We start from the raw sequence: 16,220 nt of genomic DNA on the forward strand, positions 1-16,220 counted from the left end.
ATGGAATATTCATATTTAAAGGGACAGTCAACACAAGAATTCTTGTTGTTTAAAAAAGGTAGATAATCCCTTTATTACCCATTCCCCAATTTTGCATAACCAACACAGTTATAATAATACAAGTTTTACCTCTGTAATTACCTTGTATCTAAGCCTCTGCAAACTGCCCCGTTATTTCAGTTCTTTTGACAGACTTGCATTTTAGCCAATCAGTGCTCACTCCTAGGAGCTTCATGTGCGTGAGCTCAATGTTATCTATATGAAGCACATGAACTAACACCCTCTAGTGGTGAAAAACTGTCAAAATGCTTTCAGATTAGAGGTGGTCTTCAAGGTTTAAAATTAGCATATGTACCTCCTAGGTTTAGCTTTCAACTAAGAATACCAAGAGAACAAAGCAAAATTGGTGATAAAAGTAAATTGGAAAGTTGTTTAAAATTACATGCCCTATTTAAATCATGAAAGTTTTTTTTAATTTGACTGTCCCTTTAATAATGTGTTTACTGTAAATATTTCACATTCCAATGTTCTACACATAGGGAAACATGCTCTATTAAAAAATAAATGTCATATTTTCAAGTCAGGGTAGCCCACTTGAGAATATGGTATAGTGTTTGCGAGCGACTAGGGTAGGGTTGCAACCCGTCCCTTAAAATACAGAACACTTATAAGCTACACATGCTGCAGGGTGTGCAGGGAGGAATATGAATGGTGCTGTCCAGAAACACAATACATGTTCCTCCCTGCACACCCATGTGTAACTCATTAGTGTCCAGGAAAACATGGCTTAGGTGACAACACTAGACTAGGATGTTCGATTGTTTTCCCATTTTTTTTGCTCCATAGACTTCTATGGGGGGGGTGGGTGGAGACAGGTTATCACGTGCAGTATATACTAAGTTAGTCTTTTTACTCACGTAGGGTTAGCGCGTGAGTGAAAACAGTTTACTTTCAACCTATAATACAAGCGCAACCTGACATGCGCAAAAAGCCAACTTCTAGCACAGTTAACGTTTGAATTAAATAGCGCTCCACTTGTAATCTGGTCCATATTATTTAAGATAAGGTCAAATACAAAATATTGCTTATACTGTCAAGGATACAATTTGTCAAATAAAGTGCAAGACGTAACAACCCACACAATAAAAACATAAATAAAAAAGGATGAGATAAATCCTATACTCTCGTCAATAGAAGTGGTCGGTGCGAGAAAGGTAAGTAGCAAGATAAAGAACAGCTGTAGAATTACTGCGGCTATTTAGAATCATAGAATTTGACAAGAGATAAAAATCAAGTCTACCCATATTACAGGTTACTGTTTTCTTAGGATAGCCTTATGCATGTCCCAGACATGTTCTTAATTATTTAACAGTGTGTTTACAACGTCTATTGGAAGTTTATTTCATTAATCCACTGTCCTTTCTATAACAAAATGCTTCCTCATATTTTTACTGAATCTACTACCCTCTAAGTTTTTTTGTTTGTTTGTTTTTTACAGAAAGGATGGTGGATTCATGGAATTTAAAGTTAATAAGATTTTCCTCTGTATCCTCTGTTTAAAACCTACCCTACTTGCCAACTGTCCCATTTTTGCCGTTTAAATGTCCCAGACTGTCCCGGCAACTATGTGAGTAGCAGGCAGCTTGATTCTTAGCCTAGCGCAAAGTGTGTCTCCACCTCCTCTAAGATCGGTCAGGCAGAGAAATCAGCAAGCGATGTCACCATCACGTGACCACCACGTTAACTTGCTGCTCATACTGGAGCAACAGCACCAGTCATCTCACATGTGGCGCAGGCACAGAGTGACAACTACTCTGCACAGTGAGCCAGACAGTGGACGACAGTCAGCCGCATAGCCAGCAGAGGTGTGATGGGTTTTTATTTAAAATGAGTTTCATAAAGGTTTTGTTGCTGAGCTCCCTGAAGTAAAAATGTACAAAGTGCCATGGTGAAATAGTATTTCAATGTAAATTTAGAACGCTGGGTAGAAACGCTCACAGAGTGTTCAGCTGTCTAAATTGCAGAAATATTATTGCAATCATCATGTTACCTAATAAATAAGTAAAGCAGAAAGCAAGGTGACCCTATTTCTAGTGACAATGATCATTGTAAAAGGGACAAAAAAGTATTTTTGATTTAACCCTGAAATGAGATTTCGCGAAGCAGCAACCAGAAATCTATCTGCTACTGACGAGTTCTAAAAAGAACGAAACAGGCTGTCTAGCAGTGGTTTCTGTAATCACCCTATTAAGGGATTGCTGTGTTAAAACAGTATTTGAAGCAAAAAAAAAAAAAAAAAAAAAATTTGCATATCTTACCCAGAATCCTTTTGTGCATTGGTAATGTACATAGAGTTTTACTGGGGGAAAACAAGCGGGGAACTTGCCTGGATGTGCTAATTTACTATGCAAACATTTTGTTTAGCTGTTAGTTATGATAGGTATGACACAGACATGGGACATTAGAATGAGCCGGTGTGAAGCTACATCAGAGGATCAGATGTTAGGCTGTCAGTCACGCGATCGTCTAAAAGATGGGTGTTATATTACACTAGATGTACTGTGGAGGTGCTTTGTTCATGAATGAAGCGTTGTTTGTAGGCTGGTAGGCGGATGTATAGGGTGATTACTATGTGATGGGTGCTACATTTTACTTTGGATTTCAGTTTTACTTAATGTTGTTAACAGTGGGTATGAGTCTATCCCTTGCAGCCTATCAGCACACACGAGTGCCGAGTTTCACCCTATGGCATACGAGGGGGAGTGGTTTTGTACCTGACATTAAGAAACCGAAAGGATTGTTAACAATCCGACTGGGCGATAGACTCATACGCTTATGGATATTAGTATTGTGTGTACTGGTGACTCTGGGACTCAATTATCTTTGTGAAACTCGGACAGGTTTCGAGAAGGATGGGTTGTTTTGTGGTTGCATTGTTAACGCCCATGGAGGCGAACTACACATCCTTAGTGGGTGGTTTGTGGAGTGTTCCATTTGGCAGTTAGTACTGCACCAGGGGTGTTTGGATTATGTGTTGTGATTCCTCGCTACATTTTACACTCATATGTATATTAAACACTGAATATTTTACTTTGTATACAATATTTATTTTTATATAAGAACATTTAGGTATGTTTTAACACTTTTTCAGTATGATGACAGTTTGTCTGTCAGATGGTACAGACCTTGACATGTTTGCACACGGTCTCCAGAGATTGGTGGCCTCACTAGGGGAGGGTTTTACAGGCCTTTATTAGTCTGTTTGATTGCAGTTTCCGGTTGTCAGAGGAAGGGACGTTTATGGTCCCGAAATGTCACAAATATATTGCTTTGGTTCACATATTGCTGAAGTCCAGTGAGTGCTTCCTTTCATATACTTCACTGTTATTTCTACAGAGCACCCTGGCAGATGTTGGATTGGGTTGAGAGTGCATATCATAGAAGATAGAAGATATATATATTATATTTTTTTTATATATTAACACTTTGTAAAGTTTATATATAAGGTGTTGAATTCAAGCTTTACTATATATGTTTCCAAAATGATATATCAGTGCAATTTATGGAAGTACTGGTGGGGAGTAAAAATGTAATTACCCTCAATTAAAATGTGGAAAATGTATGATGATTAAAACTAATGAAACATCTAACACACAAATGATTCAATCACAGCACTAGAATAATATAAACATTATACCCATTTAGCAAACCAAAAAAAATTTAAACATATGCTCCTTATAAGTTAAAAATTACATGTAATTCAACCTATTTGCTAAAAAACACATTTAATTAAACATATTCTAAACTAACTAAAACATAAAAGATTTTCCTTAAAAACCAATTACTGAATTCTAGTGATAGTATGAGCATTTCTGCAACTAAATCATTATCAGTGCCTTTTAAAACTTTTTTAGTTTTTAACCCTTTAAAAAGGGACATGAAACCAAAAAAAAAAAAAAATTAGAAAGAATATAATTTTAAACAACTTTCCAATTTACTTCTAATATTTAATTAGCTTCCTTCTTATTCTTCGCCGAAAGGTTTATCTAGGTAAGCTCTGGAGAAGCAAAGAACCTAGGTTCTAGCTGCTGATGGTGGCTGGATTTATCAACGGATCATTGGCTCACTCATGTGTTCAGTTAGAAACCAGGAGTGAATTGCTGCTCCTTCATTAAATACCAAGAGAATGAAACAAATTAGATAATAGAAGTAAATTAGAAAGTTGTTTACAATTGTATTCTCTATCTGAATCATGAAATAAATGTTTTGGTTTTATGTACATTTAACTGCTGAGCCATTTATACTTGTGTGCTGTGCTGTTTTGGAGTTTTTAAATGCAACGCACATTTAAGGCCCACTGTTAGTAATTTTTCGATAAGAAACCAAGACATATTATATATTGGGGTGGGGGGGGGGGGTTGTTCAGCAGACCAAGCAGTTTAACACTATACTATTATTTTATGTATAAATCATGACATGTTAGAACTCAACAGAAAAAGTTTGAAAATAAATGTATTTTTATTAAAATTTTAATAAACAAGGTTTTTAGAGTGTGGGTTTTTTTTTTTTGGTTTTTTTTTTAAAGAAAAAAAAAAAAAAAAGGGGGGGTTATCCACATCATATAAAAAGTACCTTTGTGTATATGTATATAACTTATGTGCACATAGGGTCTCCCATAAGCCTCTACTAAAATAAATGGACATTTATACACACCAGTTGATCACTATTACCACAGTGATCATCTAGCTATAAAAACATGTATAGGGGATTTATTTTAAAGAAGGGTTAGACACCCACCCTACAAACAGTGTGGGGAAGTGTGAGGATTTGTGTGTGTGTTTAAACATTTAACCTCCAAGACAAGTGATGTCACACACACACACAAAAAAAAAAATATATATATCTTCAATTTAACCCATTGATTGTTGCGGGAGTTGAATGGGAGCAAAGCAAGGACAACACTGTAACAAAGCGGAAGTGATAATTGCCTGTGTTAGGACATGCCACAAAGAGAAGAGGTGATGCTGTGAGCTCTGCACCTCTATCAAGACAAAAAAGCAGGTCCAGAGGGGCATTTTAAAGTGTCCAATGCCTTTTTTGTAGGCACTATGGTGTCCGTATTAGTTGAGCCCTAAAGTAATGAAGGAGAATAAAAGTACAAAAACACAATAAGCCACTTATTTTAATAATGTGTTAAATTCCAACTTAACTATGAATACAAATATTGATATATCATGCTGAAAGAAATAAACTGTTCTTAGCAAGCAACATCATTCTCTCATATCTCACACACAGGTAGCCATTGATCTATGCGGGGCTTCCGCTTGTTAAGGAGCTGTTGCCAAAAGAATCTCTACTACTACTTACATAGCGCTTTTCTCTGGGATGTACTCAAGGTGCATTTATGGAAAACTGTTATAAAGTTAGTTTTTAATTCTGAAAGCCTTGGAAAGCCCTGCATACACAGGTAGATCTCAAGTCTTTAAAAATGTCCAGGGAGGTAGCTTCTTTACATGTGCCAGGGAGAGAGTGTTCCATAGATATGGGGGAGGCATGGCTAAAAGCAGGCAAACCACATTTGGCACATTTAGCTTTCGGGCATGTGCTGATTGAAGAAAATAAGTTGGGACATAGGGCACAAGTAATTATTTTAAATAGCTTGGCCCCAGATCATGCAGAGCTATCTTGAATAGTATGCACCATTTTATTGGCAGCCAGCGCAGGGAGTGCAGGATGGGTGTCATGTGGCAAAAATTTTACAGGCCAGTTAGCAGATTTGCTGCAGCGTTTTGTACCAACTGAAGGATATAGGGTAGTTTTTTTCTGGGAGACCATAATAAAGTGCATTGCAGTAGTCCAAACATGATGTATCCAAAGCATGAATGATCGTGGAAAGATGGGATGCATGATTCTGGCTATATGCCTTTAAATGAAAGAATGAGGCTTGTACTGTGGCTGATATGATGTTTCAGGGGAAAGTTCACTTTCAACCATAACACCAAGATTTCTTGCTAGATTTGAAGTTTGTAGACTTTTATAGGAACACATAGTTAAATTCATGTTGGGTATCAGATTGAGCCTAGGCCAATGGTGCGCAAGTAGTGGAGTTCTTCATGTAGTTCTGCGCTTTACTAAAAAAGGACAGTGTACTTTCATTTTTTCCCCTTTACTGTGTTTCCGTCGGCATGTACCAACAGCAAAGTATAGAAACATAATTTATGCTTTCCTGATAATTTACTTTTCTTCAGATGGAAAGAGTTCACAGCTGCATTCATTACTTTTGGGAAATAAGAACCTGGCCACCAGGAGGAGGCAAAGATACCCCAGCCAAAGGCTTAAATACTCCTCCCATTTCCCTCATCCCCCAGTTATTCTGCCGAGGAACAAGGAACAGTAGAAGAAATAGCAGGGTGAAAAGGTGCCAGAAAAATAAAATATAAGAGACACCCCACAGAAAAAAAACATGGGTGTGGAGCTGTGGACTCGTTCCATCTAGGGCACCAGGCCTGAAAAAACCACAACCCAACCAAACCTTGCTTCTTCAGAGCCGGGCAAAAGAACTAGAAGTAAAAAAGCCCCAAAGACACTGACCAGCAGATAGTCCGAAAGCCTAACTAGAGACCGCAAGCAGACTCACCGAGCCAACACTCCTCCAGGAGAACCATAGCCCAGCAGTCGGTCCCCCTACTAGTACAGTACCATAATCCCCAAAAGGGAGAGGACAAGGGTAAGCCAAGGGATACCCAAAAAAGGTACAGCAAAATCCATAAAGGAAAAAAAAAAGCTTCAAAAAAGGACGGACAAGTCCACAGAGACCCGAATGGATCCCAAGAACAAGGGGAGACGCTCACCAGGCAATCCAGGCCGCCCAACCTACTCACAGATCTCAAAAGGGGAGAGGCACAGAACCTCTTAAAAAAAAAAAAAAAAAAAAAAAAGGTCCACTTTCACCCCCAAGACCTGAAGATGAACAACAGATCTCAAATCCTACACCTAGCTGGACCAGCCCAAGCAACGGCAGATCTGAAAGTAAGGGAACCAAAAAGGAACCCCAAGACCGGCCCCCAAAAGGGCAGAAGAATGGACACAGCCACTTCACCTAAAGACAAACAAGCAGGCGTTAGACCCAAAGAGATCTAGCAAAGCCACTGACTACAGTAAGTCTCAATGCAGAGCCAGCAGCTCCCCAGATGGAAAGGAACAACTCAAAGAGCAGACCAATCCCCGAACCAGATAAAACATCTGTTCCAACCTCCCAAACACAGGAGAGGCCCCTAAAAAGGGAACCACACTTCCGTAAGGTGGACAACGAGCCCCCTGAAGAGGAGAGCATCGAGAAACACCTGCCCATAAGACAGGAAGTCGTAGGAAGAACAGAGAGGACACAAGGCCATGTCACTGACAAACACGGAAGAACCCCTTAAAACACCATCGTGCTAGCACAAATACCAGACGCAAAAATGACAGCTGAGCAACCGCAAACCTTCCGTTTGCTAGGCAGGAAAGCCCACTATCAGGTTAGGTTTGCTGTCCCAAAGGAACCGTATCGTCCGGCACAAGACAAGGCCCAAGGAGCCCCGACTCTCAAAAAGTTTTAAAACAGAACAGCCAGAACAAAGGCTAAGCCCAAGTATCCGGAAACTGAAACCCCCAGGCCAGTCCTAGGATCATAAAGGTCCGGTAACATCCCACGGCGGGATCCACAAAGAGAAAATGCCAAGTAAAACCCTCAACAACCGAAAAATCAGGACAAGAAGCCCGGGCCCCACAAATTTTTAATCTAAACAATCTTCCAGGCACATAAATCCCTCGTCTGACATATTAAAAAAAAAAAAAAAAAAAAAAAAAAAACGACCACTCCAGAAAAAAATCCAGATTAACCCAGATAACAAGAGCAAGAAGCCCTTGCAAGTCCCGACCCAAAGAGAAGAGACCAACCTTTGCAGGAGCCCAACACTCCAAAGAGCCAGGGCCATAAAAGGACACTAGAGCTAACAAGTGTCCAAGCATCATTAACATGATTGTGCTTGAAAGTGCGGCTAATCCCCCTAAGGGAGCTGCTAATTTTATCAACCTCGAAAGGAGGAAAGGCTGAGGAGACCTCGCTGAGGATTGAACTAGCAACCCTTGGTTTGCTACAGTACAGAGTAGCCACAGAGCATTACTATGCTGAGCTAGCTGTCCAGCTAGCCAGGAGCTCTAGACACAAGGGGAACAGTAAGGACAAGTCACCCGAACAGAGCTACATAAAGCCTCCACATCACCTCAGATTCCAAGTCAGAGGACAGTAAAACATGGGTTTGGATGCCATCTGGATGGCAATACCTGAACCATATGAGTGGAAAACCACTAGGACCTCTTCTATCCCAAAAAGGAGATGCAGAGCATTCCCAACATCGGGGAAGGACCCCTAACCGGAGCAGAAAAAGCCTTCACTGTCCCGAAAAAAGGAACAACCAACTTCCGAAGAGAATCCAAGTCCCCTAAAGGTGACCCATCCACAAGGAGAAACGGACAATCCAAGAAGTAAAATGAAACTCTTACCGGAATCTATGCCATGGAACAGGAAAACGGCCCTTCAAGTGTGACTGATAGTAGCCTCGCCTCCGCCATGGACTTGAGAGAAGAAAGCAGGCAGCAAAGTGAATTTCGACAACGCTGATTGCTTGTGGAGTTGTTAAAATGAGTCGGGATGGTTTTGCAGAAAGAGTCCGGAAATGCAGGAAGAATCTAACTTTCATCCAAATCCTCAGTGAGAGACCGACAGGATTACTTAAAGGGACACTAAACCCATTTTTTTTACTTTCATGATTCAGTTAGATAGATTCTTAGTTCTCTTGCTATCTTTATTTGAAAAAGGCATCTAAGCTTTTTTTTTTTTGTTCAGTACTCTGGACAGCACTTTTTTAAAGGTGGGTGAATATACCACCAATCAGCAAGAACAACCCAGGTTGTTCACCAAAAATGGGCCGGCATCTAAACTTACATTCTTGCATTTCAAATAAAGATACCAAGAGAATTAAGAAAATTTGATAATAGGAGTAAATTAGGAAGTTGCTTAAAATTCTTAAAAATCTGTATCACGAAAGAAAAAAAATTGGGTTCAGTGTCCATTTAAAACTCCCGTCCCATGTCGAAGAGTACTACCCTCCATAAGAGATGAAAACAAAACTTCTGACACTTCTCTGCCAACCTCCTGGGACGAAAGGCAAAGAATGACTGGGGGATGAGGAAGGAGTATTTAAGCCTTTGGCCTCTAGTTATCAAGCCGTCAACCGCAAATACGCTGGAATTCCGCAGCGTATTTGTGGCGAGGCTGATTCGCTGTAGTTATCAAGCCCTACAGCCCGGCAAACGTAGAATATAGTGACGTAACATACGATCCGCCGGACTCAGACACAGATCGATGGTGTCGTCACTACAGATGTTCCGAACAATCTGCACAATCTGACTACTTTTGGTAGTTATCAAATACCTACCAGGTACGCTCGCCACTATTCCGGACCAGCATACCTGGTTTTCAATCCGCCACCCTGGAAGCAAGGAACGTCTGCACCTAACACCTTAACATGTACCCCCCGAGTCTAAACACCCCTAATCTGCCCCCCCTACACCGCCGCCACCTACTTTATACTTATTAACCCCTAAACCGCCGCGCCCGGACCCCGACGCCACTATAATAAATATCTGAACCCCTAAACCGCCGCTCCCGGACCCCGCCGCCACCTACATTATACCTATTAACCCCTAATCTGCCACCCCCTATACCGCCGCCACCTACATAAAGTTATTAACCCCTATCCTGCCGATCCCGGACCCCGCCGCAAATAAATTAATTGTTTAACCCCTAAACCCCCGCACCCAGACCCCGCCGCCACCTACATTACATTTATTAACCCCTATCCTGCCCCCCCTACACTGCCGCCACCTACAGTACATTGATTAACCCCTAATCTACCACCCTACACTACCGCCACTATATTAAATGAATTAACCCCAAAACCTAAGTCTAACCCTAACACCACCCTAACTTAATTATTTAAATTAATCTAAATAAATATTCCTATCATTAAATAAATTAATCCTATTTAAAACAAAATACTTACCTATAAAATAAACCCTAAAATAGCTACAATATAATTAATAATTACATTGTAGCTATTTTAGGGTTTATTTTTATTTTACAGGCAACTTTGTATTTATTTTAACCAGGTACAGTAGCTATTAAATAGTTAATAACTATTTAATAGCTACCTAGCTAAAATAAATACAAAAATTACCTGTAAAATAAATCCTAACCTAAGTAACAATTACACCTAACACTACACTATCAATAAATTAATTAAATTACCTACAATGATCTAAAAAAAAAAATACAATTTAATAAACTAAACTATATTACAAAAAAAAAAAACACTAAATTACAAAAAATAAAAAATTACAAGAAGTTCAAACTAATTACACCTAATCTAAGCCCTCTAATAAAATAAAATTCCCTACCCTAAACTGAATTACAAAAGTAATCAGCTCTTTTACCTGTAAAAAAAAAAAAAAAAAAAAAAAAAAAAAGGAATACAATACCCCCCCCCAACATTACAACCCACCACTCACACACCCCTACTCTAAAGCCCACCCGATCCCCCCTTAAATAAACCTAACACTACCCCATTGAAGATCACCCTACCTTGAGCCATGTTCACCCAGCCGGCACCACTGGTCATCCGATGCGGCAGAAGAGGAGATCCGGACCGGCAGAAGAGGTCCTCCATCCGGCAGAAATCTTCATCCAAGCGGCATCTTCTATCTTCATCCTTACGGCTATGAGTGGCTCCATCTTGAAGACCTCCGGCGCGGAACATCCTCCTTGGCCAACGACTACCCGACGAATGACTTGTCCTATAAATGACGTCATCCAAGATGGCGTCCCTCAAATTCCAATTGGCTGATAGAATCCTATCAGCCAATCAGAATTAAGGTAGGAAAAATCAGATTGGCTGATAGAATCCTATCAGCCAATCTGAATTTGAGGGACGCCATCTTGAATGACGTCATTTAAAAAGGACCAGTCATTCGGATGACCAGTGGTGCCCAGCTGGGTGAACACGGCTCAAGGTAGGGTGATCTTCAATGGGGTAGTAGCGATAGGTTTATTTAAGGGGGGGGGATCAGGTGGGTGGTGGGTTGTAATGTTGGGGGGGGTATTGTATTGCTTTTTTTTTTTTTTTTTTTTTTTTTAAATATAAAAGAGCTGATTTCTTTGGGGCAATGCCCCGCAAAGGCCCTTTTATTTTTTGTAGTTTAGTTTTTGTTTGTTTTTTAATATAGTTTAGTTTATTTAATTGTATTTTAGATCATTGTAGGTAATTTATTTATTGATAGTGTAGCGTTAGGTGTATTTGTAACTTAGGTTGGGATTTATTTTACAGGTAATTTTGTAATTATTTTAACTAGGTAGCTCTTAAATAGTTATTAACTATTTAATAGCTATTGTACCTAGTTAAAATAAATACAAAGTTGCCTGTAAAATAAAAATAAACCCTAAAATAGCTACAATGTAATTATTAAATTATATTGTAGCTATCTTATGGTTTATTTTATAGGTAAGTATTTAGTTTTAAATAGGAATATTTATTTAAATAATATTTAAGTTAGGGGGGTGTTAGGGTTAGACTTAGGTTTTGGGGCTAATTCATTTAATATATTGGCGTAAATATATATCTCAATGTACTGTAGGTGGCGGCGGGGTCCGGGTTCGGTTTAGGGGTTCAACAATTTATTTGCGGCGGGGTCCGGGATCGGCAGGATAGGGGTTAATAACTTTATGTAGGTGGCGGCGGTGTAGGGGGGGGCAGATTAGGGGTTAATAGTTATAATATGTAGGTGGCGGCGGGTACGGGAGCGGCGGTTTAGGGGTTCATATATTTATTATAGTTGCGGCGGGGTCCGGCGGTTTAGGGGTTAATATATTTATTATAGTTGCGGCGGGGTCCAGGAGTGGCGGTTTAGGGGGTAAAACAGTATAGTTTAGTGTGGGTGCTTAGTGACAGGCTAGCAAGAAAGTTGCGAAGAAGCCGATGAGCAGCGAGATCGATGACTGTCAGTTAACAGTCCGCTGCTCATCGCTCCGTACTTGGTGCGCGGCTTCTTGACAGCTTTCTTGATAACTTTGGCGAACGTATTCAGGTCCGCGGCAGCGATGGTAGGCGAGCAAATTGGGCCGGCGAATACAGGCAATTAGACGGCTTGATACATTGGGCTGAAGTGTCTTTGCCTCCTCCTGGTGGTCAGGTTCTTATTTCCCAAAAGTAATGAACGCAGCTGTGGACTCTTTCCATTTATGAAGAAAATAGGAAATTGCGCCATTGGGTTTATTTTGTATATGAAATAGCTTTTTTTATAGTTTAAATCAAAACCCATTCAGATGGGCTGAGCTTGTAGAGAGAGCACACAGCTTTCCCTCTATACACAATGGCCTTATCTGTTGTATACACAAAAGAAAGTACTTCGAGCAATTCAAAATGAACATTTTAGTATCTTCCCCCCCCCCCACACACACACACTGAAATTGCTATTTTATCAGTAACTTTTCAATTCACAATAATGCAGTACTGAAATTTTCAGTATAGGTGGGCATACAACAACAGGCAATAGTAGTAATTCCAAATGGCAAAAGAAAAGAAACTATTTGCAAACTATTTTATATACTCCAATAAGTAATACAAATCATTAAGAACACATTAAACAGGAGAACATTTTACAGTGCACAGTTAACGCACCACTTGTAAAGCAAAGGCAATGAGCATGCTAAAAGTGCTCCCAGTGCTATCCACTAAGTATACGACAGGCAGTGTTAAAGAGGCATTCCAGACAAAATTGGAATACACAGATACATTTCAGATTTGAATAGAAGCAATTTTGTAATATACAGTATTAGCAAATATGCTTATAATAAAAAGCTATAGCTGTTTCAAATGTGTATCTAAGTATGTGGTGTGCACCAGCATTTTAAATACAGCACTTGCTCAGAGAGCCTAAGGTGCTTCTACCATCTGGTAATGACTTAATTTGTTAATTGCTGACATTATACAAGCCCCACTGGTGCTCTTAGCAGCTGCAGCACTTAAATGCTGGTGAACGTAGAATATCTAGTTACGCTTCACATGCACGTGCAGAGAAAAATGTTAACAATAAATGTTATAACTTGTAATAGAAGCATTTTTGCAAATGCATGTATATTGGAAATATGTTTCTATTCAAACATGTCATTCATCTATGTGCATTTACATTTTCACCGGAATGTCCCTTTAATATTTGGTTAAATATTAAACCAGGGATAACGAGGAATAGGCAGCTAAGGGGTTAATGTAGCACTCACTCTCACTCATAAAGGATTAATAATAAAATCATACATACTTTATGCAAAATAATGCATTTGGATAATTAATCGGTTACCATCCACCTTCTTCAAATATGTTAACCACTCGATAGTAGGACTTAGAGTTAGAACCGCAGTGTGTATAAGGGATAATTCTCTTAACCAATGGTATATCACTACTTGTGGGTTATAAACAAGGAGCACACAGTGAGGGTTGGGAATAATTATCCCGTATACACACTGCGGTTCAAACTCTAAGTCCTACTATCGAGTGGTTAACATATTTGAAGAAGGTGGATGGTAACCGATTAATTATCCAAATGTATTATTTTTAAGGCCCTCTGCTATATATAGTAGAAATACATGTAACATGAATTAAGAAGTATATTTTATATACTGGGTATACGATCATGACCATTCGAATGAGAGTATACTTTTAAGTTTAGTGCAAACCACAACTTATGTGGAAGTTCCTGGCTAAATAGATAACATACTAACTAATAAGTGGTCATGTTGATAGCCAAACATCTTTTATGGTTATTAAGCCAGGTATACACAGTGCGCTATGAATGACTTCATCCATAATCCATATAGCGTATGTGACTGTCTCACAATTGTGTGAAAAACTTACTTAGCAAACTAGTCACCATATGATGACAGGACAGTAGACCATAAGTTTAAATCTTAAATGCACATTACAATTCTGAGTACAGTACTGTGTAAATTTAATATGTAGCAAGATATTTTGTTTACTATAATTAAGTATCGCATCTATCACTTCAATATGTTTATTATTACCATACAGGAGATAAGCTACCCCAGCGATCACAGTAATTATGTGACGACATATGTTATACCAGTAGATGAAATATTTTAATGTTTCCCGTATTAATGCTCACAATATATTTTTCCATCTCTAATTTGAAGTGCAGGCAAATCGTAACTACGCTCGATATCACTCGATATTTATCCATTCACAACACTTCTAACTATAGGCGTGAGCCAAACTACAAGCTGATTGGCCGTTAAGGGGTGGAGGTCCCCGGAAGTGTGACTGATTGGTAGAGAGCAACAGTTTTACGAATATTTAAGTCCTGCACCCCGAAGACTCGGCTTATTCATTTTTTCATAAAAAGTGCAACATTGAGAAAGGCTAAATTATAGCCGAAACGCGTTTGTTCCGCACTTTTGATACCAGGTCGACCGTTCACTCTAGCCACCTGACGCTGATGTTTCCAGCTCTCGGCCAGGAAACAGAGGAGTGTTTGGCGGCCATAATTTATTTTAAACTTTAGTTTAATTAATGGTTGTGGGTTGTTTAAGCTTTCTAGGGATATTTATCCCAGTTTTTTAACATTATAAATAATAAAGTATGTATGATTTTATTATTAATCCTTTTTGAGTGAGAGTGAGTGCTACATTAACCCCTTAGCTGCCTATTCCTCGTAATCCCTATGTTAATTTATAAGGGGTAGCACCGGAATTTATTCTATATTCCAGTCTCACCTATTTCACGGTGTAGTGCCAGTTTTTCTTTTGTTTAAATATTAAACCAACCATACAACATTGTTTGTTATTTGTGCAAAAGATAAAGCACTGTGCGCAACCACTTGTTATCTAGCCCTAAATGTTGAAATACTATCCCTTTAAGCACAAAGTCTCTTCTTAGTCTTTCACACATAGTTTTAGATAATGATGCATTGCTGGTAATTTATCATTTTGAAGAGATTTTTAAAAAGTGCAAATTAAGTTTTTCTCATGTCCCACTTTTGGGGGGGTGTGTGTGTGTGGTCAGTTCTGCGATGGTTGTCATTGTGAATCAGTATCAAATGACTCATTGTAAAATAAAGGCTACCTGTATATGCAATTCATTTATTAGGCTGTATTTAAATGACATGGTTCTATAGGAGAAGAAAGAAAAGGTATTTGTAGATTGCCCCAAACAGAATATGGACAATTCTTTATTTAAACTGTGGAAGAACTTCACTTAACTGCCAAATGACTAAAAACCCTAATGGGTTACTTTCTATCAGTAACCAGGACACTGTTTTATAGTTGTGTGTGTGTGTGTGTGTGTGTGTGTGTGTGTGTGTGTGTGTGTGTGTGTGTGTGTGTGTGTGTTACCTTGCTCTAATCTAAAGCACAGGGATCTTTTAGCTGCTTCTATTTCCGGTGATGGGCGATCCAGAACTTGTCTGCACCAATTCATTGGGCTCATAGTTGTCTCAAACGGACTTTGCTTCTTAGAAGGTGATACGTATAACCTGAAATAAAAAACAAAAAATGGTTTAAAACTAAAGGAATCTTAACATCCAACCACATTAAAAAGAAATCTCCCACCCCTACCCTGCCTAAAAAGTACTGAATTGCTCTGCTTGCATCCAATCCTTAGAAAACATAGCACAATGGTAGTTTCAGAGCAATTCTAACATTAAAGGGACATGAAAACCACATTTTTTTCTTTCATAATTCAGATAGAGAATACAATTTTAAACAACTTTCAAATTTAATTTGCTTCCTTCTCTTGTTATCCTTTGCTGAAAGGTTTATCTAGGCAAGCTCAGGAGCAAGAGGTTCTAGCTGTTGAGATGTTGAGATAGAGAGATAGAGAGATTTTTATTTTTTTATTTTTGATTGGCTCACCCATGAGTTCAGTTAGAAACCATTACTGCATTGCTGCTCCTTCAACAAATGAAGTAAAATAGAAAGTTGTTTAAAATTGTATTCTCTATCTAAATTATGAAAGAAAAAATATGGGTTTCATGTCCTTTTAAATTTAGAGAAGTACTAATGCTGCCAAAGTAACATTCTGCATAATGATGCAGAAGATGCTAAAATACTAAGA

General features: G+C 38.9%; 1 protein-coding gene across 2 annotated transcripts in view; it reads right to left on the minus strand.

Moving 5' to 3' along the window:
* SLAIN1 (SLAIN motif family member 1) overlaps nucleotides 1-16,220 on the minus strand; it is a 244,922-nt gene that overhangs the window by 186,282 nt on the left and 42,420 nt on the right. For both annotated transcript variants that reach the window (XM_053707853.1, XM_053707852.1), the window contains exon 2: nucleotides 15,500-15,639. In XM_053707853.1, the coding sequence (XP_053563828.1) occupies nucleotides 15,500-15,639 (140 nt within the window). The remainder of the gene's footprint in view (nucleotides 1-15,499; nucleotides 15,640-16,220) is intronic.

This window comes from Bombina bombina, chromosome 3 (assembly GCF_027579735.1).
Source record: "Bombina bombina isolate aBomBom1 chromosome 3, aBomBom1.pri, whole genome shotgun sequence".
Taxonomy (NCBI): domain Eukaryota; kingdom Metazoa; phylum Chordata; class Amphibia; order Anura; family Bombinatoridae; genus Bombina; species Bombina bombina.